At 36.4% G+C, this 24,991-nt stretch overlaps 3 protein-coding genes across 5 annotated transcripts; 1 reads left to right on the plus strand and 2 right to left on the minus strand.

The window, feature by feature from the left end:
- Positions 1–805: 805 nt before the first annotated feature.
- Positions 806–24,041, minus strand: LOC116175601 (huntingtin-interacting protein 1). 2 transcript variants are annotated; one of them, XM_031493793.1, is made up of 16 exons: positions 23,799–24,040; positions 17,490–17,581; positions 12,714–12,977; positions 12,510–12,667; positions 12,402–12,463; positions 12,072–12,346; positions 11,748–12,004; positions 11,516–11,694; positions 11,065–11,147; positions 10,808–11,014; positions 10,608–10,758; positions 2,234–2,542; positions 1,939–2,183; positions 1,636–1,889; positions 1,267–1,496; positions 806–1,208 (listed from the first exon to the last, which is right to left on the minus strand). In XM_031493793.1, the coding sequence occupies exons 2-16, from the start codon at positions 17,529–17,531 to the stop codon at positions 1,048–1,050; spliced, it is 2,877 nt and encodes a 958-aa protein (XP_031349653.1). In that variant the 5' UTR covers positions 17,532–17,581; positions 23,799–24,040; the 3' UTR covers positions 806–1,047. The 2 variants fall into 2 exon arrangements, with proteins under 2 accessions (XP_031349653.1, XP_031349652.1); XM_031493792.1 differs by lacking the exon at positions 17,490–17,581 and having other exon boundaries at positions 23,799–24,041.
- LOC116175602 lies at positions 7,083–9,405 on the minus strand. Of its 2 annotated transcripts, XM_031493795.1 has the most exons (3): positions 8,540–9,405; positions 8,351–8,483; positions 7,083–8,290 (listed from the first exon to the last, which is right to left on the minus strand). In XM_031493795.1, exons 1-3 carry the CDS (start codon positions 9,164–9,166, stop codon positions 7,821–7,823), a joined length of 1,230 nt encoding a protein of 409 aa, XP_031349655.1. In that variant the 5' UTR covers positions 9,167–9,405; the 3' UTR covers positions 7,083–7,820. The 2 variants fall into 2 exon arrangements, with proteins under 2 accessions (XP_031349655.1, XP_031349654.1); XM_031493794.1 differs by having other exon boundaries at positions 7,089–8,483; positions 8,540–9,404.
- On the plus strand, positions 7,127–7,792 carry LOC116175604. Its single transcript, XM_031493796.1, has 3 exons — positions 7,127–7,356; positions 7,411–7,511; positions 7,566–7,792. The coding sequence occupies exons 1-3, from the start codon at positions 7,142–7,144 to the stop codon at positions 7,754–7,756; spliced, it is 507 nt and encodes a 168-aa protein (XP_031349656.1). The 5' UTR covers positions 7,127–7,141; the 3' UTR covers positions 7,757–7,792.
- Positions 24,042–24,991: the final 950 nt, after the last annotated feature.

The raw sequence follows: 24,991 nt of genomic DNA on the forward strand, positions 1-24,991 counted from the left end.
CAAAAATGTGTGCATCATCATAGGTTTTATACAGCATATCTTAAACTGAGTAGAATAACATGGCTATCTTTGATATCATTATACTTACAGATTCGGTTAAATTGACAAAGTTGTGAATTTTTTTATGCTGATGGATATTCCGATGCGATATTTTGAAAAAAATGTATTGTTTCGTACATAATTGGAAGAATGTGAAAATCGCCATTTTTAAACAGTTCAAATATTTTAGTAACAAAGAAAGCTATCCAAAAAAGTTTCAAATAACAGTTGAAAGATTCGTTGGGATAAATTCAATGGACGTAGAAAAATTTTTCAAAATGGTGGTTTTTGAGACAAAACAAAAAGATAATTTTCAAATGTTACGTATTTTTCTTTATTTTTGGCATAGTTGCCAAGTTTGTTTAAACATTTTTCATAGCTTAAAACTATTTTTTGAATATCATCTTCATAGAGACTTACCGCCTGCTCCGTTAACCAAGCGGCCACCCACTTTCACTTCTTTGTCATCTTTGTAGAGCTTACCATTGAGGTTATGTGTAGGCTATAGGAAGGTGGTGATGAAAAATCTTCCAGTTAAAAGAATCAAATAAAGCTCGGGCCTGAGATGTGGTTTGTATCCATAGAACAAAGTTCCTTCTGTCACCATACCGTGTCTGATGTTTTGAATCACTTTCTTTCGCATTTGTACGAACAAAATCTCTTCGTACACTTGCTTCTCTGTCTATTTGCGGCTTACGACACTTCTTCCTGTACAGTGGTTACGGATTTCCAATATTAACAATTTTTTTGTTTACATATACCTAGGTACTTTTTTAGTTCAATATTTATTAATAAATTAATAAGTAGGTATTTGTTGTAAAGTTAGCATATAAAATATATGGTAAAATTAATGTAAGACCATAACTTTAAAAATTAATCAATACAATTATAACGTCCTATCTTTGGATTACACCTTTCTAGATTATTTATGGTCTGTCTAATTTGTAAAGTGAAGAATATCTTACAAAACCACCTATAAATAGTTTAAACATAAAAATAGTATACTGATCATTCGTTTTCTCCTGCAAGTTGATAGTGATGGCGGCGTAGGGCGGATAAACGTAACCTCTCCTGTTCCAATTCCTTCTCCAATTCCAAAACACGAACTTGGCTATCCATTTCTAGACGTTTCGCTTGATGAAGGGTCATATTGGAAGTGTCTAACTCTTCTATAAAAGAATTTAGTTAAAATTCTACATGACCTAGGCAACCCCCCCCCCTCCCCACCTGCTTCGTCCATTAATTGACTGCAATCTTTCACTGTGGCAACCACGCCGCCGGTAGCAGTCGTAACCCCCTTAGATGCTTGACTGAGCTGCTGCAAGTTGTTGCTTTTGCGTTCTGCTTTAACTCTACTAGCTACCACTAATTGTGCGGTTGAAGCTGCTATTTCCTGTGATGCGACTACAAGCTGCTCTAATTTCCCTTGTCCGTTCACTACTTTATCAGCGGCACTCCTAAAAACACCATAGAAACATACCATCCCAAATATGTTCACTAAACAGTACTGAAATAAACAGATTCAACTCTATACAAATATGTTCGCTTCAATATGCACACGTTGAATCTCTTTAGATTTACTACATGTTGGCTTACAAAAAGTATTTAGCAGCGGCAGCTACCGCCTTAGCTGCTGAAATGAAACCGTCAGTCCAACGATGATTGCGTTTATAAAATTCCTTGGCGCTTGCGGTGCCTTTTCCCTGTGAAACAATTTCGGCTTGCAGTAACCGCGCCTTTTGAACTAATATTTTAATCGCTTGCATGAGTGTCGTACACGAATCTAATATCTTTTCGTTAACTTCCAATTTTATACCGGAATCCGCAGCTCTGGAAGCGCTCAACATTTCCTGTAATACGGTTCACATAAAAGTCAGAACAAAAACCGAAATCGCGCACCTGTATTCGTCTCGCTGCCTCTTCTATTGCCTTATCCATATCTGACAGTTCGTCGTCGATCATGTCCGCCAATTTATCAGCGTTCTCGCCGCGTAGTGAGCCGCTAATTGTTTCGGCGAGAGAAGCTACCGCTTTCACCTTTTCAACTGCCTCTCGCACCGAATCATCTACGGGTAGATTCATACGTAATTTACCTAATACTGTCAAAACGCTATCTCCTAATTCTTTACAGGCGTCAGTCATTCCTAGAAGTCAAACGGCATAAAATCTGTACAAGAGAAGATCAAAGACATACTTTCACCAAAGGTTATGTCAGGGCTGGTGTTGGACGTTGCACGACCCTGTAAGGTGTACGTGGACAATTGGTGGGCTATTTTGATGGCCACTTTAATAACCACAGCTGGATTGCTGTGATTGGCTTCGATGCTGCCGTTTAGTGCTCCTATGCAGTCTTGTGTCAAGCTTCGGAAATAGTCAGGACTACAGGTCACTGCGGAGAGCGCTGGGTTGTCTAACTCGTGCACAGAATGCTGCAGAACAATTTCGCATTCTTGTAGCGATTGCGTGATGATTTGCTCTATGGAAGCGGCATTTTCCGTCCGTGCTGAAATACGAAATTACCCTACAATTTTTTTAATTCATAAACTTAACTACTTCTTATGGTTGGTTAAGATAGTAACAAAATATGAGTGAATGGAACACCATAAAAGCGGTTGGTCAACCCTCTACAGCCAGCACCGCTGGAAACAGGCACTTCCATGAGAAAGACTTAATTTAGTATCTAAACACCTCAGTTCTATAAACATGTGAGCTACCATCATTGAGAGGCAATTTCTTGAAAACCGTGTTCAATCAGAGCGTAGTTAAGGACATGATTGATCTTTTTAGCCAACAGAAAGTCTTTGTAAACTGTAAATGTAATAGTGAGAAGCTCAAGTAGTGAAAAAATTGAACCTTCACACACAAATCTACAGCTGCTACACTTCCCTTTACACTAAGAGACTTTCACCAGACACACCTCACAAACCGCCCTATAATTACACGTGACAAATGGAAAAAGACATAATAACTATGCTGTGAAAACCTACCACCACCTAAAAACCAATGCAGTAAACTGCCAGTAAGGTCCAGAAATATCTCTTTCATTAAAAGTATATATAGCAGCCGATGTGAGAGCCCCTTCTCACGTAGCGTTTTTGAAGCGCCGCAGAGCGACGGGCGGAGTAGTAGGGTACGCGATTGTGTGAGGCGTATTTGCAGCGCTACTGTGCGTGTGACGTGTTTCGCCAAATGTCCGCAGGTGGCACCCGCGAAATTGAAATAAAATAACTGTCACTTTCAGTGCATAGAGATAAGCAATCTCCTCAAACTAGACGCAACAAACTTGTCTTGCCCTGCGTGGCGGCGATGAAAAATGAGTGGCGGTCGAGTCGTCAAAGATAACTTGACAGGAACTCATTCTTGACTCTTGAACGCGTAGTATAAGCAGGCGACCGAGCATGATACCCCACGTCACACCTGGTCTGCGCATGCGCACATTAATTGTTGAGATTTTTGTTGGTTGAGGTGCCAGAGCTACCGAAAGCAAAAAGACCGAACTAAAAAGCTTGAAAACTGTAGGAGTTGTTAAGGTCTCGGACGGACAAATGGAGAAAGTGGCCATAATAGCCCCTTCCAGCATGAGGACAAAAGGACCTAAAATTCAAAAAGGCGGCATGTTGCTCACCTCCCACATATGGGATTTTTGGCCAAATTTAAAAAGGAAAAGTTTTTTTTATTTGGCGATTTTGGTAATATATTGACTGGGATAGTCACGCAGACATACAGCAAGATTCTATTGTACTTTTCTACATAAATAAGTTGGCTTCCCAATAGACTATTAGTGTGACCTAAAATTTGAGCGGGAAATTTGAAATGCAGGACTTGGCCGTTTTACTGTCGAAGATATTGACCCCTATCGCCCCATACATTAAGTATCACTTTTAAATAGGTGCTCTTTACGAGCTTACACTGTCCTTATGCACATCAAATAAGCATATCGACTCTCTTATACCGAAACACTGATTACTTAACTTTAAAAGAGAGCCATAATCGCTAGATAAAATCCATTAATTGCGTTATAATTAAAAATTAAAAATATGCCTACCATATTTACAATTTACGGTTGGCAGTAAGGAATGATCATAACCTATCTTATTCCCTATTCATTATGTATTTTCTAATGTAAACATATAATTAAAAAAACACCTAGGACTATTGAAAACTACTTAAAGCAAATTCAAAAAATACACTTTCAAGGCAAGTAAACAACTAACGGCCAGTTGCACAAAAAAAAATAATCCAGGATTATTGTTTAATCCGGTATTAAGACATTTGATTGGCTTTATATTGCAGTAGGCAGCCAATCAAATGTCAAAGTTCTTGTTTAAACTCAGATTTGCCAAATAATGTAGAATTTTGATTATAATTCGCCTTCCTGCAACCGGCCGGTAGTGTAGCAAGTGGGAAAATGTAACCAAAAGAACAAGGTCTCATGATCATGTCATATTTCCAACCGTAAAGTGTAAATATGGTAGACATATCTTTAATTTTTAATTATAACGCAATTAATGGATTTTATTTAACGCTTATGGCCAGGGTTGCCAGATGTCAGGCATTCAGCCGGAGTCTCAGGTTTTACATCGTGCTCTCCGGCCCCCGGCAGGCGCGACTATAACTCCGGCAGAATAATAAATTTCAATTTAATACTTTTCAAATAGGTCAAACGATTCCTTTTTAAGCACCTAATAACACCTTAATTTTTAAATATGACAAAATCACAAATAGGATTTCTATGATTTTGTATTAAAAAACAAAAAACTACTAACACTTGCAAGAAAATCAGAAAAATATGTTTAACTTTCTTGTTTTGACTATTTGTGTGTAAACAACGATGTTGATGTTCATGTTTTTATTAAGTGCACTGTATTTACCCTTATATTACTTATATTGCAAGAATGTATAGTTTGTTTTATTTGTTTACTTATACCAATTTAAAATACAAAAAATGTTTGGGGAGGGGGTTGTTCGCAATGTAGATTTATGTTTCTCATGCAGCCTATGTCCGGCAGACGGCCATACGCAATCTGGCAACCCTGCTTATGGCTCTATTTTAAACGTAAGTAATCAGTGCTTCCATATATGGGGGCCGATGTGCTTATTTAATTCGCATAAGGTCAGTAGCGATAAGCCTATAAAGAATGCCTATTTAAAAGTGATCCTTAATGGATAGGGCGATAGAAGTCAATCTTTTCCGACAGTAAAACAATCAAATCCTGCAATTCGAATTTCGCGGGCTATTATGACGTAACCACTAATAGACCCTATACAGTTATTGTTTAAGTGTACGAGGACTGCTCCATTTGTACGTAACAACTTGTTTTCTTTGTTCCGCACAGCCTTTGATAAAAATTCCTTAATGATGTAGACTCGCTTTCACTTGACAAATTTATGTGTTTTTATTTATCTTTAGATAGACTATGTTCGCTTATGGAAGATATTCGAAATGACTGTGCAGAATTAAACGATATAATTAATTTTCTAACAATTCACTGATGGTTGCTGCAGTTTGGGGCATCGACACTAAATTGTTTATGTATAATTAAATTTCGTGCAGCATATTCATTTCTTTTGCAGGTCCAATATGTTGCTGTTTGTTTCCAGGGTGTTTCATCTGGGGGTGACCTGCATTCAAGATTGTTCATATTGTTCTTGGATTGAGAATTAATTACATTATAGTGATTTTCTGCCACGACACTTTCCTTTGATTCATTGTAATATGGATTAATTTAATGTTCCTTACACTGTTTATCGAAACCGGGTAAATATGAATATTAATATTTAGCAGAGTGACTTATTTCAAATATGTATTATACCTATTTGATTTCAATACCAAATCTCGCTCTGAGCGCCGTAGGTTAAACCATAAAAGTGCAAATAAGCCGCCCATCATACGTCAGATATACAGGGTTATCATAAGATAAGGGATATATTTTAAATTATTATAACTTTTTAACAAATTAAGTTAATAAAAAAAAATAAATGAAATCTAATTGCTTAAGAAATGGGATTTAGTATGCCCAAAACCAGTTACTGCAATTGCTCAATATGACCTCCATTTTGCTGTTGTAAGATTACCAACCTTTCCTCCAAATTGTACACAGCATTCCGTAACATTTTCATGAAGAACCTCTGCAACTTGGACATCACTAATTCTTGGTCTTCCTGATCTTGGTAGGTCAATTACAGACCCTGTTCTTTCAAATTTTTGTATCAAATTGCGGTACGCTTTCATTTGAACTCTACATTTACTTGAGTTTTAATTTCAAACTAAAACTCCAAATTCAATGATTTCGTTTTGACACTCGTGTCAACAATTAGAATAACAACGATTTTGTTTCCTATAGATGCAATAAAATCCTTAGACCATATAGTACATGGACTGCTATTCGCCCTATGCTTTCAATACAAAATGGGTGGTCACGAATAGAGGGCACTGTAGTCGTGGGTATGTGAATCTCAGGGTAAACTAAAGTCGTGTAAACACCACTAGGATCGCTTAAAGAGCAGCTTTAGGCTGGATCCCCATGCGCGGAAAAGCGGAATGAAATTAAACGTTGTGATTGGTTGGAAGTCCGCCATATGCAACGTTTGTGTATTGCGCTTTCGTTCCGCTAAAACTTCAACTTTGTTCAACTTTATGCGGAATCCGTGAAAAAGATTGAGGTTATATTACCTAATTGTTTACATGTTTTTCCTCTAAAATGAGCCAAGTAAGAATATATATTGTGTTATAAAATATAAATTACCTATAAATTTTTACAGCAGTATAAATGTGGATATTGTGGTTTCCTTATTGATCTTTATTGCAATAATTATTTAGAACATGTATGTTTTTCTATGTATGAGGAGGACCATGATCTGTTAAGCGACGAAAACAATATCTTAACCGTAGGTAGGTTGGAACCATTTGAAAAATCTATCCTTCTTCTTGAACATTCACATTTTAGTTGATAAAATATCAAAAAGTGTTATACCTTGTACAAGTATTGAAGTATCATCAAACGCTTCTTGGGAAGAGTTACTAATAAACCATGTTCAAGATAGGAAAGCATTATATGACTGTCGGTTGCCACTGCAGGAAAGAACGGCAGCAAAGAAAAACATGTTATGGGTTGAAATTCACAATTTGCTAGGAGGAGCTAAAAGTGTAGATGAAATAAAAGCCAAATGGAAATACCTGAGAGATTGTTACTTAAAAGCAAAAAGAAAAATGAATCAATACAAACCAAGCGGATCGGCTGCAGCTGGTATTCCCGATCCTCGATTCAGGCATTTTTCCTTGATGAAATTTTTAGATGATTCCAGTGATCGGCAACCGTAAGTAATTGTATAATTGTAATAATAAATTATAAATAATTAGTGATGCTACAGGACTGTCAGTTCTTTGCCAGCAAGTCCTCAATCAACTAGTTTACAGAGCACAGTTTCGACCCCTCGACATTCGCCCAGTCTGGATTCTATACCAGCAAAAAGTAAACATATATTTAATCTCTAATGCAAAAGTTATAATTTACTGTGCTATTTAGGAAAAAAGTCAGAAGATCTACAAAGGGGTATATTGGAAGCGTTGACAACGCCAACAACAAATGATGGTGTGGATGGAATATTGATTCGGATAGGTGACAGCTTGAGGAGATTTCCTTATAGAGATAGAACAAAACTAGAAATAGATATACTTCAAATGATTTATGACAGAGAGTGTGAATTAAATTTATAGTAATAAGTTACATATTTAGTTAAGTATATTTCTAAATAAGACGAACATAAATGTGCCTTGTTATTTAAAAATCATTTTGCAATGCTTTTTCCCATTGCCACTCCACTGCTCCCAAACCAGAAAAATAATCTGCAAATTTTTCTCTGATTGTTGAAGCATTTCGACTATAAGTATTACTGCCAGTGCTGTTAATCTCGCATAAATTACCCATTACAATGTCTCCCGTATTTTCTGTCACACGAATATTATAATCTGCCTCATTTTTCATTAAAATGAAATTATGCAAACAGACAGTCGACTGTATAATCTTTTTTATTGTTGTAGAACTTGCTATAATTGGTGTGCGAAATATTCTCCATCTACCTGCCAGTAATCCAAAAGAACTTTCCACAACCCTACGAGCGCGACTTAACCTATAGTGAAACACTTTTTTACGCATATCTAATTGGCCTCTACGTGGATAAGGTCGCATCATGCACTCCGTTAAAGGAAAGGCTTCATCGGCCACTAAAACGTACGGTACTTCATCTGGATCTGGTAAATTGAATATTTTTTGGTCAAAACCTTGTCCCATTGCACTACATTTAAAAATACCACTATCACTTTGTCTTCCTTCACCACCAATATCCACCATGACAAACTGGTAATTAGCATCTGCTATTGCTAATAAATTGTACGAATGACTGCCTTTGTAATTGTAGTACGTGGACCCGGAATTTGGTAAAGCCTATAATAAAATATATATATATTATGGATGCTGACAAAGCCAAAAATATAGTTTACCTGCATAACTACGTGTTTCCCATCAATTGCCCCTATACAATTTTTAAAATTCCATTTCACCTCAAATTCTCTAGCAATCTTCTTCCAGTTTTCGGCACAAGGTTCAACAAATACAATTGGTTTAAGGGTATCCCATATCACCTGACAAGTCTCTGCTATTATTTGTGATACAGTATTTTTCCCAACACGAAACATATAATGCATAGACATCATGCTATCTCCTGAAGCTAGATAACGTAAGGTGATTTGTAAACGGATTAAAGGGTGAACAGATTCACGTATGACATTTTGTTTTTCAATTTTTGGACCAACTAATCTTAACAATTCATCAAATGTTTCTCGTGTCATCCGAAAGAAGTTAAAAAACTTTTCAGGATCATGGCTGTACATTTCCTTTACTAAGTTGTCACTAGCTCCTTGCAAATATCTTTGTTCTTCTTTCAAAAAGTCTCTAACCCAAAATCTCCTAGTGACTTTCTCATCCTGTTGCCTTTCGATGTATAGTACATATAAATACAGTAACTTTTTGCGATTTTTATCATTTTTATAGAATAAAGGAGACTTTCTTTGTTTGGCAACAACTGCACCAATTACTGACAACAAAGTGTTGCTATTGAAAGTATTCATTTTTTATCACTATTTCATACAACGGATAAAAATAAGAAAACAAACATAGGTTATGTCAAGCTGTGTAATGTGTTTATTATTGCGCTTTTAAAATAAAGCAGAGTTCATAAGGGACGTTCCGTAAAAAATACGCGGAATACGTGTTTCCGCTTTTCCGTACATGGGGATCCAGCCTTATAGTAACCGCGTAGTACGGGAAGCTTTAAATGCTCTTCATTATTTGCTATACGTCCACAAATAAGAATAAGTTTGCTTTTTTTGGGATATCTAGGCGATTAATCAATTGACGTTTGTTAATTTATAGGTTGACAATCTCAAATCGTGTCTCATCGGACAACTTCGGACAGGCTCGTTTACCCTGAAACTCACATACCCAGGCGATGTCCTTGACCATATTTTAGTTACAATTAGCAGTCCATGTACTATATGGTCTAAGATAAAATCCCATTCCTTAAGCAACTAGATTTCGTTTAATTTTTGTTATTAACTTAATTTGTTAAAAAGTTATAATAATTTAAAATACATCCCTTATTTTATGACAACCCTATATTTATATGTAGTTGTTTTTATGTGTCTTAGAAAAGGGTCACCTTGCTGATATTGCTAAACGATTCTTTTAGTTGAAATCTTGACATGTAGCGACTGAATATTAGTTTTATATAAATCTCATATTAAGCCGGTGCAAATGTCAACTGTCGAAGCCTACCGATGCTATAGGTTTTTTTAATGTTTGTGTACGTATACAAGTATATTAATGGTTATTCTGTTTTGCTATGTCATGATTTGTCTTAATAGTAATTTGTTGGCTGGTTTTTCCTTGGTCAGTTCTTTTTTTCCCGCCCTATTTTCACTTGGTGAACTACTATTTTCAAAAATTATTCTTGCAATGTAATTTATTTTGATTAAATTTCCATTTTAAAAGCATGTGCTCGTTTTACTTGAGTACCTTACTTGATCCTCACTCTGACAAGCAACACATGTCTCCTAGCGACTTAAGCGACAAAGCATGGTTTTTTTAATTTGTTTATTTTATTACTTATGCAATAACTATAAAACCTACAGTGATAGAGAGTAGAATATTGTTTTGTTATCAAAAGAAGTTACCCAATACAGACTTTCAAAAAGATCAGATGAACTTCCTAGCAATAACAAATTGTTAAGTTTTGAGATTAAGTTTTTTTTTTATTACTCATTTTTTTCCCGCCAAGCAATAGTTAACACGATATCCGCAGTCAAATGCGAAAAAGTTTCGTTGAGTGAAATGACAACATCCACCCCTAACCGTAATTTAAACTGGACTACAAGTGAAATAAAATTAACTACATAAGGGAAAGGTGAAAGTAGGAGTTCTTATCATTTTGAACGCAAACTCCTCATTTAAAGTGCTTTGCTGAACTACAGAAAATTTGTCCCTCATGTTGAGTCGCATATCACTTCTTACCTTGTTCTATTTCTCCTTGTAAACTAACTATTTTGTTTGTAAGTTCGTCCGCATCCTTCACTAAGTTTTCTTTTTCAAGCATCACAGCTTCTAACTTGATACTGTACTCAGCACCGGCTTTAGTGGCATCTTCAAGACTCTTCTTTAAAATCTACAAACGCAAACCTCACAAGCCCAACTCAAAGAAGCACTGCACAAACCTCAGTCTCCATATTAAACAAATCCTTATCTCTTCTTAAACCCTCCAACTCATCCGTATGATCACTGGAAGCTTTCTGCAACTCCTCCACTCTGACTGAATTATCCAACTCCATTTGTCGAATTTTACTTTCAAGATCTGCGATTTGCTGTTGCGCATCATCCGATTTTGCAGTAAGATCTTTGACTTTTTTCTCAATCTCTGGCTTCTACAAAAGGCGTTAAATATACAAAACCGACACAAATTGAAATTGTGTACCTGCCGTAACAAATCTATGTGCTCGTTCCGCAAACTTTTGTACACGCCCAAGAGTTTGGTGAATTTTTCATCTTTGATTTTTTCTGAAAGCATCGCCACATTTTTATCAAGCTCCCTACGACTAAACTTGGCGGAGCAAGTTGAGAAAAAATCTAATATTGACCAAATTGTTAACACCATTTTAGCAAATCGGGGTGACAAAGCTATCAATTTTTTTTATGAATAAAAAATGAACATTGTGACGCCTAGATTATGATTATTTTCTCAAATTCTTTGCTCTTGCCATTAAGGGTAGTTCAACATCAATTCAGTTGATTGGCCAAATGAAGAAATATGATTGGTTAAAATTCAAAAACGAAATTATTTGTTAATCATCTGAGCCCAGGTTATGGTACAACCGACCCGGTAAAGATGCTTAAAATTGCAAAATGGCTATCCCAAAATTAATTACGTTCTGAATCCTGGGACTGCGCAACCGCAGACGCCTGATGAAATAAATCCTCTTTTATCTGTCTCTCTTGCACCAACTCGCTATCCTTTGTGGCCAATGTCGTCTCCAACGATATCACCTGCTCCTGCAACTTATTCACCGCGTCCACGTTGTCTCTGGCTAACCTATTATTGTCATTTCTAAAAGAACCTTAACATCACATGCCTTTCCTTTTTTTTCTACAACAAATTACCTAAGGCGTTCCAGTTCATATTGTAAATGTTTAATTAAATTATCTCTCTCCGCGATCGCGTCGATGTGCACCTGTTGTGGCTGCTGAAACTGCGCGGGCGACAATGATCTTTGGCTAGGTATATCCGAATGATCCGTCGCGTTATCCGTAGTATCGACTAGATTACCCTCGGACGGATCGTCTTCTTCTAAAGGTACAACCACCTCTTGCGTCACGTAGGTCCTCAACTCCGCCTGCATAAGGAAGTTGGGCGGTCTCTGCAAACACTCTCTGTAAATCGCTGAATCAACTGTACATCTTAATGTAGTATACTTTCACTTATACCTCTGGTAAAGGTGGTACTGTGATTAGGTTTCTAAAGTACTGCAAGGCATTGGTGTTTTGGTAGAACTGTTTGAGCTCCTTAAACTGTTTAAAAAAACGATCTCTGTGGCCGATTAGTATGTCGGAAGGTAAGGAAGAATGCAAACGAAATAGGATCTTGACACAATAATCGTAGAGACGCGACGCGTCTTGAATACACATTATCAATGGTGCCAATCTGCATTGTCCGGCGCTAGTCATCGAATTCGATCGCGACATATCGAGTGAACCAAAAACTGAAACATTTAAGCGGTAAATATGCGGATTTTGGCTAACATTTTGTAGTATTACTTGCAGTTTGCAACTCCAGAATGTTATCCAAGTAGTCAAACATCTCTACGGACAACTGAAAACTATAACAAGTTATTAGTCCACTGTAGGTTAGCTAAGCGCACTCACTAATTGTTTATGTCGTTCGCGCCGATGGATTCCAGTTCTTCGTTAGTAACGCCTAAGTGACCTGGAAATCTGGGGTTCCGCTTGTGAAAATCCAATTTTGTCATAAGGAGAGTTGTGTATAAACGAATCATTTTTCCGTAACCTTCTTTTAAATGGCACTGCAAATTGGAATTAGTGAAAATGTTTACAGAACCAATAACATACCCATAATTTGCCCGTCTCGTCAAGCTCTTTCCTATGTCGTTGACTATGCACGAGGCACAAAGGATGGCCTTCGCGTAACACTTTATGAACCACATGGCACAACTTCCAGGCGACTATACGATCATCCATGAAAGGCAATCGGAGCGCCGCCATCCAAAAGGTTTGCGCTCCTTGCTCGTGGAAGGTTCCGATGATCGCCAAACGGACATGTTTCTGTTTCACCGGTATCTCCAAGTTGTTGATTGCTTTGTTAATTGCTGTAATCTATAAAAGAATTCTCGATTAGAATTGGCTGATGTCGTTGTAGGTGTATAGCAATAATTGTACCTCCTACTTACTTGGGGATTAATTTCATAAATCGATTTTACAAATGACGATAATTTAATGAACATTTTGGAGGTACTTTCAATGTCAATAGAAGTTTGACATAAATGCCTATCAGTATTTTCAAACCTAGGGTTTTGTACAGGGCGGCCCATGGAGATGCAATATTATTTCATGATGAAAGATTATACTGAAGAAGTGGGAATTTTGTTTTTAAACTCCTAAAAGTGTACATATTCAATTTCTCCTGGAAATCAAGAAAGAAAAACAACAAAGAAAAATAAATTAAGGCATAAATATTTTGATAAATAAGAAACTTAACATTACGCAATGGCGCAGACCTGATGTTTAAAATATGCGATATGCTTGTCATTACTAGAAGCATCTGTGGTTAAAAAAACAATTGTTCATTTTTTACAAGATCCCCAGAAACCAAATTTCATGCAGATCAGAATTTTTTTTCCGCAGTTGCAGGCATATCAAATGGTATGGTTCCTGAGAAACAAATTAAAGAAGGAACGCAATTTGTGAAACTTTTCCAAACGAAATATTTTATCCCTGTTTTGAGACGTACTAACTGAACCTTATCATTTATTTAATTAAAATGCTCTAGCGAATATTCTGGAAATCTAGAGCGACATCGGAGCGCCATCAGGTCACGATCAAGTTGATAAAGAATTAGTCACATGCGATATGGAATTAAGATGGATGTGACGTATTCTTTTCGGGAAAGATGATGTGCTTGTTCGAGGCTCACTAGAAGATTTTTATTTGCTATATAATCGAATTGAATTGCGGTTAGTTGTAAGATTTAACATCGATAGCGAAGTAATAATAATGAAATTCGCGCTCGTATGCTATCAATTTACATTTTATAAATTTGTGTACAAGTAAGTGATAAATAATAATTAACCGTCATTGAAGGACATACCAAATTTTTGAGGATTCTACTTTGATTGATTGATTTCAGAAAAGTACGGAATATCTACAGTTGATAAAGTGTAAGCCTCAAAGTCGCCCTCTCATTACAGACTACTTTTATTGCAAAAATATTTTCAGAACCGAAGGTCACATTCGTTTCAATGGATGACGTGGGCACTGGGCATTACCATACCCATATTCCGTCAAGCGAGCGATCAGACGAGTGGGAGAAAGCATAAGCGTTTCGCTTAACAACTCGACGAATGATTTACACTGGCATCGAAAGAGGATATTATAGCAGTATATCTCCAAGATGCGTGGACCGTAGCTGCATGCTACCCTATACCTATACCAGGATTGTCTGGGTCAATAGGCGTGAGCTTTGCTATAGGAGTTCCGAGTGATCGAACTCGAGACTTCAAAGGGGCCCTTATTTACAAGAGTACTAGAGTGGACGAAACTACGGAGTTCTCCCGTAAGTGCAGTAATTGACCGACACGGTAAGATCCGTCGTAAGTTTGAGCATAGCCTCCGTAATTCGATGCGGCCCCATCGGGGAGGAGTAACTATGACTCTCTTAATTTAAAAGTATTTTGGCATTGTGCTAAAACTGTTCACATATGAAAAAATTATCACAGTGCCCAAGAAGTGAATTTCGTGCATTTTGGATGTTATTTATACATTTAATTTTGTTAAAAAGACGTCCAAAGGCATCATCTCACACACAAGAGAGACAATGAGAGAGTGCAATCCCTATTTCGAAGGTTACTGATCTGCGCTTAAGTTTAGCGATGGCGCATTACAGACGTTCAACATTAGCTATTGTCATTTTAAATATATGTTATTTTCCCATAAAATTCAATTACTAAAGATTTGAAAAACATGGTAACGATAAACATCCGTTTATGTAATTATAATTGCTCACTATGACAAAAAATGCAGGATTTTATTCAATTTCAGGTAAGTTTAACTTAATTACAGTTAATATCAATATACACATCACGGGGAAGGATTAAAAAATTTCTACGCGCCTGAGGATAAAAACGTTTCTCATAGTCCACTACACAATTTCATGTAATGCAACCTCCATACTACCAGAAAAGTGCGCTGGGCGTGCAGTTAAAATTTCAGAAAAATTGATCCACAAATAAAAAAGTTCTGTCTGCGCATGCGCATCTATTTTTTGACATGTGATTTCAATTTACTTTTCTTCCGGTGATCTAATTTTCTAATTTTCGCGTAGCCATTGGGAAAATTTAATGCGAGATACTGGACAAATCAAGTGGTAATTTTTAGAAAATGTTTGCATCCCACAATGAGGCACCACATCCACGACAAGACCTTCATCAAGATGAAATGTTGGTGTCTCAAATGACAGCCATTAAACGCAAGGCCTCGATGTATCACAAGTATCAATGGGGTTGCCATTTAGGATTTTTGAAGAGGAGGGCTGGGAGGTTAAGGGGGGGGGGGTTGTCACTCATAACGTCATTCTGGTTCCCCCTCGATTCCCCCGAAACGGTTTTGCGCGATTTTCAATATCTTCCTTGGTTTGAAAATTATGGCCGACTGCAAGTTTTAAAATTGACACTCTGTACAATGGGATCAAAAATGAGTTGCTTTCGAGTGACCTTTGGAATTTTTGTTTCCATGTGAAATCGTACTTAACTTCCAAAGGCGACTCGACAGCAACCAATTTTTGATCGGCTCGTTATGTTACTTTAATTACGTTTGGTTCGCCAATTTCAAAATCAAAGACCTGGTGGTTTATTAAAAGCTTGCACTGAATTTAGACAACACTGTATCTCGGCACGAGTCATAACAGTTTCATGAAAAAGCGAAATAATTGCGTTCAGAGCTTGGAGAAAAGTTGAATAACCGTGAATGTTATTTAACACTGATAGCAATTTTTTTCATTATTGCTCTGTTATGGTCCGATACATTCCAGCGGTTTTTCTTACAACTCTTTCGCCAAGGCTTAATTATCGTAGTAAATCACCGAAAATTAAAAATCTAATTAATTCTAGCCTTGCACAGTCGCGGAAGTGTATTGCAAATTCCTATGAATAACGTGTCACTTAACTCTGACTACTTTAATTCGTTCACTAGATTTGAATTTGATACATATTAACGGTTCCTTCGAACCGCCGTTTTTTTAATCGAAATGGCAGGAAGTACGTATTTAAACATCTATCTGATTTGACTTCCTTCTTAGTTGGCTTGTGGGGTTCATTATGCTCTGTTCCGAGTTAATGTGGACCATATGTTAATGTTCACACACTGTATTCATAAACCGCTGATCTTCAAATAGAATTATTCATCACGCTCCGCTAACACAATTTCAAACTTAACCTGCAGACTCTAAATGTAAAGAAATGAAACCTATGGTTAAGTCAAAATCGATCCCCATGACATGAAAAATGCAAACGGGCCGTAGTCGCCGTCCCATTTCCAAAGCTCTGCAAATTCAGGTCAGGATGTCACAAATAAAAAATGGGGCGGGGCCAACTGCATGCTCATCTTTTATCGAAATATAGGTATACACACACGGCGTTAGTGCTGTTAAATGCGAGACAATCAGCATCTCAAACTCTTTCGCTGTTCCTAAAAAACTCAAGTGTGAAATGAGCCCCGCCCATATATGTTTAATTAAATGAAATCACATGTGGCTATTTAGTGCTACGTTAGTGCTGTTTTGTGCTCGAAAATTGCGATTCCAGTATTTCTTCTTTCCGAGAAAAATGAAGCAAAATAAAATATTTTAGTAGTAGTAGACCGAATACTAATATCCTACATTTTCTACATGATTGATTAGACTTGGAAATACTACTTAATACTTAATAGATACTACTACCCCTTTGAGTTGGAAATTTTTACAGTTGAGTTGGCAAAATGTCATGTTTGCCCCCCCAATTTTTTTGTCTAGGTCCGTCCCTGTACCTAGGGACGCCCTTAGATTTAGCCCTCTAGGCCTACGGCCACGAACGAGAAAATTCTTTTTACCTTTTTAGTGACAGAATATAAAGCATGTACTATAACCAGGCAAAATTAAAGAAAAAACAATCCACAGAATCTGAACACTTTTTCAACGAAAATATTATGTTTGGCTTTTTAGATTCTGTGTTCTGTTGACGAAAAGTTTTTTGAAGTTTTTTTTATTACATACTACGGCACCGTATGCAAATAATATTAAGCACGTTTTATTCTGACGTTCTCACCAATTTATATCCCAAAAAGTATTTTTTTTATACATTCCTCTGCCATGCTTATTTAGCCACCCCGTGCGTATAGCGGTGATTGGGTGAGGCTTCATGATTAAGTGGCGACGGATACCCATTAAGAAATCATAACAGCTGCAAACTGCAATATAAAATATTTATATACTTTCTTAAACGATTGGTGAAGTCACGTTTTACTTCATCTAACTACACCGTTTTATGAAATTAAAAAGTTGACTCAGCTGCTGTAATTATTACAGTAATTTCCAAGAAAACAATTTCTCAAATAAAACTAAAGACAACTAATACTTACGTATCTATAAGTTCCTATATCCGTTTGAAGTACACTGGACATTTCGTGGTTAGTAGTTGGATTAACAATTTAACAAATTCAGCTCATGCAATCTGAAACGTGCAAAATAAAATATAAAGCTACAGCCATTACTTTAATTATCAACTAAAAGCGGTTATAAGCACAAATAGCGAGAAAAGCCGGAACAATGGCTAAAAAATGTAAATTAGCTTGCGATTGGATTAGCAGAAATGAAATTGGTTATTTAGTTCTACATGCGATCACGATTTTTAGCGAAATTGAAATTTGAAAAAGTGCGCGTTGTCCAATGTCCATTATGCCATGATCCCCTACACTACAGCACAGTAATTTCCTAAGGGTGGAGAAAAAGGTAGTAGTGAACAATTTTAATACAGGTATCAAGGTCGTTATTTATGCACCAGTTTACAAATTACAGTTTGGGAAAACGTCGCAATGTATTAAATTGGTGTATAAAAATTGAATTTGTAACTTATTAGGAGGCATATTTGCTTTTCTTTTGTACTGATTCAATATGCTACACGTACGATTTCTTTAGAACAATATGACTTAAGTATATGGGGAATAAGATCTAATCGCACTACGCTTTGTGCAAATCGCTTAACCTTGGATATTATAGCCGACTTCGCGCAGGAAACAGGCGATATCAGAGACAATATCCTCTTACTCATTTTCTAGTAGAAACGAAATCATGTACAATTGTACAATTAATCATCTAATTACTATTTATATACCTCGATGATTACTGATCACATTTACTTTAGTTCACTAGAATTCAGAAATTAACGGAAAGTGTATATGGTGTCCCCACGATGAATGTCGGATCTATTGCTCCAAAAGGAGACCTCGGATTATTTAAAAAATTTGTCAATATATTATTACTAATTAACATCAATAATTCTAAAATATTTTCCAATTGGCGATATTTCCAGTTATACCGACTTACTTTAATTGGAACCCCCTATAGATTATGGTATAGTTTTTGGCATCGATCGATGATACGAACGGGTTCGCGAATATTCGCTGAAAATTTTTATTTGATTTATTTTGTGCGGCAATCTGGAAATCGTGTATTAGTCTATATCTCGTATCCCAGAATATCAAATCAATTATTTAAATGATGCTAGGTGCCATAGTGTAAGTACACTATGGTGGTGCGCAAGCAAACCATTGTATATTAATGTAAGAAAAATCTTGCCCTCAGTGCAAAAACTTAAGTCATCAATTTCGTTGGGAAAACGGTCCATCATGATTGCTGACATACTGTATATACTGCACAGCGTGGTTCCAATTCGTGGCTCCCCGCTTGTAAAATGTTTGAAAAATCTTTGAAAATAACTGAACCGAAAAACTGAAAATGTAAAATTTCGTTTTCATTTCTCAGTCTTATTCCGTAAAAATTCGATATGGCGTCCATAAGAATAACTTATCCATATCCGGTTTTCCAAGAGACTTTGATTACGCTTTGCTGTTTTGACCTATGTGAAATAGAAACCTGGCAACGCGTAATTTCTGCAAATGGCATAATTCGTTTTTGCAAGATATCTCACCTATTTCTTAAAATATCACAAAAATAAAGCAAAAAGAAGTTATTTAGGTACTTATATAAGTACTCGAATTAATTGTCGTGTAGAATTAGAGTATTAACAAAATAACGTTTTGATAATCCGGTCGAGAATCCGGTATATCCCCAACTCCAGTAAAATCATAATAATGTCTCGCAAATGCAAATCTTGTTTATAATTGCTTGAAGTAATTATTTTTTGCAATATGTTGCGTATGTGGGAAATCTTAGTACACTCCTCCAAGAATAAACAAATGTGACATACTTAGATAAAAATAAATCTAACATTATACAATACAAAATACAGTCATTAATAGGCGTTACGATTTCCACCTATTGTTTTAGTAACATTTAAGATTCACAGGGCTACGGTACCAGTCTCGGTACCAGTACACAAATTTTGAAAATATTCTTCCTTATTAATTTTTGTCCTTTATTACCATACATTTCAAATAAATTGCGCTAATTTTGTTAATTCAATGATTTCCAAAAGGCTTCTCCTAGTGTCAAAAATTAATTATTCGAAGTATTTTTTCCTACAATAGGTTGTGCTCTTTTTTGACAATAATAGCCACTAGTCATATGACACTCATTTAATTAAAAAAAAGTGTTTAATAGGTAGTAGTTGTCAACAAACGCCATTTTGATTTTCATTTTCATATTATTTTTTGAGTCTTCCCTGTACTCTGTAGAAATAAAAAACTTAAAATTAATCGTTTAAAAATCGCGGCCTTTAATAAGCTATTTCGGTCTAAAAAAATGTGCTTTATCTGCACAACGGTTGTGCACAATTTATACCTGTCTTTAATAGCCAGGTTGCGGACAGCATTTTCCGTTATGTTAGACGGCCATTTTTTCTTATAACATAAGAAATATAAATTTTTGTAGAAATAATTTACGGTATGAGGGCTTTTTGTACGATATATTTATAAATAGCGGAACCAATGAAAATGAAGTTCTTATAATGTGTCACTGCGCAGCAGAGTTGGACTGGGTCACTGGGTCAACTGGGTCACTAAATTAAACTGGGTCACTGGGTCACGTCATACTCTTTTCAGTTAGACCCAGTGACCCAGTTGACCCAGTGTCCCAGTTTGACCCAGTGACCCAACTTGACCCAGTTTGGCCCAGTTTGACCCAGCGACGCAATTTCACCCGGGGACCCAATTCGACCCAGTCACCTAGTTTGATCGAATAACGCAGTTAAGTCAGTGCCCTCGGTTCAAGTGTACAGATTATACAATAAATGAAATGCTGGTTTGTTGAAAATAATACTCGATTGGAGTAAAATATAATGAAGTTTAGTAATGGAGACGTACATCAAAAATACTCGATTGCTTGACAACTGCCATTTCTGTGATGTTTGCTTTAATACTGCCGTAAAAAACTTTCCATGTCCCGAATTGTATTAGAATAATGTTATTTCTTTGCTTCAGGGCTTACCAGTTTGCTTACAGGTGTTCATTCACATTTAATTTTTTCTACTAGTTAGCTTAATCCAAATAAATCTTTTCTCTAAATACTTTCATTGACTACTTGACTACAAACTATAAACAAATGCATTTGATTTTTTTAGGTATTAGTTCTCTTGAATGAAATTGGGCTACGTGCTTGTTGCCGAATATTATTGAGGAATTTTTTTTTTAAATTAAAAGTTACTTGAAATTGTTTTGGATGATACCTAACAATAATTTAATTACTGGGCCACCGGGTCAAGACGGGTCACTGAGTAAAGCTGGGTCAAGATGGGTCACTGGGTCAAGCTGGGTCACCGGGTCAAGCTGGGTCACCGGGTCAAGCTGGGTCACCGGATCAAGCTGGGTCACTGGGTCAAACTGGGTCACCGGGTCAAGCTGGGTCACTGGGTCAAACTGGGTCACCGGGTCAAGCTGGGTCACCGGGTCAAACTGGGTCACCGGGTCAACTGGGTCACCGGGTCACCGGGTCAGTAAACTAACTGGGTCACCGGGTCACTGGGTCACTCTATGCTTGACCCAGTCCAACTCTGCTGCGCAGTAATCACTCATAAATAACATTTTCCTGCTAACCTACAATTGTGCAGTGTTTATGTTGGCGGTAGTTCTTTTCTTTTTGTCTAAGAGCATAGTAGTGAACTTTGGACATTTTAACACAATGTAAAAGTGAGGTTAAGACTCCTTCAAACTTATAAGCAAAATTGAACACACCCAGCACACACCGCAACTTAACTTTGCTATAAAAATGTTTTATACTTATAAACTTATATTATAAGGAAAAATGGCCGTCTAACATAACGGAAAATGCTGTCCGCAACCTGGCTAATATGTCAGAGTACAGTTATAAAGTAAATAATAATAATAATAGGTATGCTACTTTTGTTGGCAACGTAAACTGTTCTACTACATGTGCTTTTATTTCATAAACAATAATGTACACCAATCTACGGGTCATAAAACCATAAAACAAAAATTTTTAATGGGGTCCGCGAAAATTTTGTCTTGGGTCACGCGAAGGTTAAAGGCTCGGTTAAAGGTATCGGTTTATTACTGTTTGAAATACAAGACAAATGGCTACCTTAAATATGCAGCAATAATAATGGCGATGGTCGTTCAAACTCGAAGAACTGATTGATCCAATAAGCTGAACATAAATTCCTAGGAATCCTATAATGAATGAATTAACGCGATGGGCTTTTAAAAATCATACCTTAGCTTAGGAAAACAAGGACACTGATTAAAAGTGACGGTTTCAAATTAAACCATCTACCAAAGCTTTCAATACTTCAATTTGTTACTCGTCAAAATTATTTATGTAAAAGCGCAAGACACAGGGAATGCTCCCGTAACATGATAAATTATAAAAAAAGATACTTGCCAGAGAACCACACTAGACTGAAGTAAAATTAATCTAAATTATCTCCTCGTTTACTGTAGATAAAAACACCCACCTTACAATTTTTCCATTGTACAGCGTTAATTCATAAAGCCGTTTGGTTTTATATTGGCCCGTCCACATTTAAGTTAAGCACATAATTAGATTTCCTGATAAAGTTATCAAGCACTTCTAGATGACATTCACAATTTAATGTGAACAACCTCCAATCTACAGGGCGAATCATTAAGAATGGAACCCAAGTTGGTGACATAAACTACAAACGTATTTAAGCATCGAGGAAAAACGTTTGCTTGAGACAGCTGGTAGGACTGGCTCCAACTATTAGGAATAAACCAAGTTATATCAAATTGGTATAAACGAGATCAAAAGCAAACTGATTTCTATATTTTAGTCGAAATAGAGATATCGTTTATTGGTCCAAAATAGGTTTTTTAAAATTTCTGATATAGTTAGCGGAGTAAGTACAAGGTTTTTGAAATATATTAATCATTTCCAGCAAAACCGGATGTCGTATAGAACTACTAAAGGAGCCGAACTAATAGCTTTAAGAAGGTTTAGTGCGTCGTGAAAAATGAAAAATACAGCTTATAATGGCGTGAATTCCGTCCGTCCGTCTCAGGGTTTGAGATCTCAGACCTCGTAGAAAGCGGTATTTTTACATTTAATAAATTTCTGTCGAATAAGTTTCCGTTTCAGCGCAAGCGCATTCATACTTTTTTGTTTATAAAGAAGAGAACTATCGTTTTATTATAAAGGAACGATTTTCATGACATTTTGATATTATGTCCTTCAAGGCTTTTAATCAAATAGATATCATGGACGATAGTCGGTAGTGTCGGGCTTCAAATGCGAATATCTCGAAAACGGAATGTCGAAAGTAGGTACTCACAAAAAGAAAAATAAAAGTCTACAAAACGCATCTGTTAATGGAGTAAAAACTTCAAATGTGAATCCCTCTAGAAAGAAGTGTCGAAATCGGTACTCGCCTCAAGTCGACGGTTTCCCTAAAAGATATATCATGAAGGAAAGCTTATCCGTGAACAGGTACCTAACCTCGTACCTAACTGAACCAATTGGTAATTTAAGTACTCCAAAAATGCCTTGAAGTAAAAGAAATTGAGCATAAATAAGTTTGTCGCGTGTTTGTATTACACTAATGCGTCATACCTGGAAAATTTCTCACTTAAGTACCTGCATGCCTTGAGACACCCTGTATGATGGAGGACATTTTTAATGCAAAAAACGGTCAGACACTAATCGAAGAGCCCGAGACCGGACAATTTACCGTTTTCATTAGCCGGCATTGCAGATTTATACAACTGGATCAATCTTGCAAACGCTTTTTAATACGTGCATTCCATAATTTTGTAAAAAAAATGAATGCAATCGCAAATTTGAATACGGCAAATTCATATTTGACTTTTAATGCCTTAAGCCTGTAAAGAAATGAAATTAATGTCATTTGGCCATTAGAGGTAATGAATTTTCCACCTAAACAAACAACCCTTAATGAAGAAATAAAGGCGCGCCACTGTGTAACGACCAAACCGAGAAGGTATTTTGGGCGTTTGTGGAATTTAATAAAACTGACGCTGTTGTCTCCTTATGCATAAAAATTAGCATAATATCAATAATAATAAGGTAATTGCCTTGAAAAATTTACATCCAAGCACCTACCTACTGCTGCAATGAATTTGTTGGTTTTTGTTTGGGGTGTGTTTTAGACAAACAAATGGCATACCTTATACCACTTATACCCACTACAGTCACGTGTTTTAAGCACAACACAAAAATGAAAACAAATGCTTTTTCGGTTCCAAATTGCCATAACCTAAATAACAAACGCGACTTACTTGAGATTTTTCGAAGTTTTCTCGTTCTACTTCCAAACTCGTTTTTCTCGGTTGTAAAACGCGGGGCAACGATAACGAAGCCATAGTCAAAAGAAAACTTTAAAAAGTCATTTCTTATTTCGTAAAAACGAATATTTCAATTAAGGAAACACCCGCACTCGTCCAACACCACGCACTCAAATGATAATGAATTCGCTGAACTCGACTGAACTAACCGGAGCAAACATAACAGTTGAACTGAGGTCCAGGGGCGTCGCGTCGCGTAATTTCTTACGCAATGAAGTAATGATTCATAAATAAAACGAATGGAGAAAAATTCAACCTTCGATTCACATAGAAATTTGTTTTTTATTGAAAGATAAAGTAGCAACAATGGGTATTCTTAGATTCAATTAGAATACTTAAACAATAGTGGGAAATTCTAATAGTGAAAGTATGTAGGTACATGAAATATGTCACCTCAATTGTTTTATATGATTCATTGAGGCGCCTCGCCTACAGAAAGGTGTCGTTGCAGTGTTGCACCCTCTAGGGGTTCAACGAATAGTAATCTATTTTGAAGTAAACATACTATCAGATGGCCATGTTATTCTACTCAATTTATAACACCCTGTATAGTGTGGTTTTGTAAATAAATCCTGAAAAATTCTACATTGCCCTAATCAGCAGTGCCAAAATGATTCCACAAAGTAGGTACATATTCAACCAAGCTTAAAGTCGTTATGCAAACATAAATGACGAGAGCGTATTTTCCTCCTAATAATGCTAGGACCAGGAAAAAATACCGGTAGGCACGAGACCCTTACCCCATTCTCTTTCAAATGAACCGCGACCGCCTATAGTCGAAGTCTATGCAGTTTAATAAAACATAGTGGAGCGTATACAAATACATACAAATTTTGAAATGGGCATTAGTGTCACTTTTATTCGAAGTGTCTACATATGGAACGTTTCATAAATGCTTTCGTAAATAGCATTGCGCATTGTCTACATGAGAAATTTCATTAACTACCTTCATAAATAAAACATACAGCATGCGTTACCAGTAATTTTGAAATCGGTATTAATTTTAGTTTCATTCAAGGTGCCTACATATGATATTTCGTTTAACTGCGTTCATAAATAAGAAAGTTGCCATTGCGCATGCGCAAAACCAAATTTTGCAACTGGTGTTAGATTTGCCTTTATGCCAA

Source organism: Photinus pyralis, unplaced genomic scaffold (genome assembly GCF_008802855.1).
Source record: "Photinus pyralis isolate 1611_PpyrPB1 unplaced genomic scaffold, Ppyr1.3 Ppyr1.4_LG7, whole genome shotgun sequence".
Taxonomy (NCBI): Eukaryota; Metazoa; Arthropoda; class Insecta; order Coleoptera; family Lampyridae; genus Photinus; species Photinus pyralis.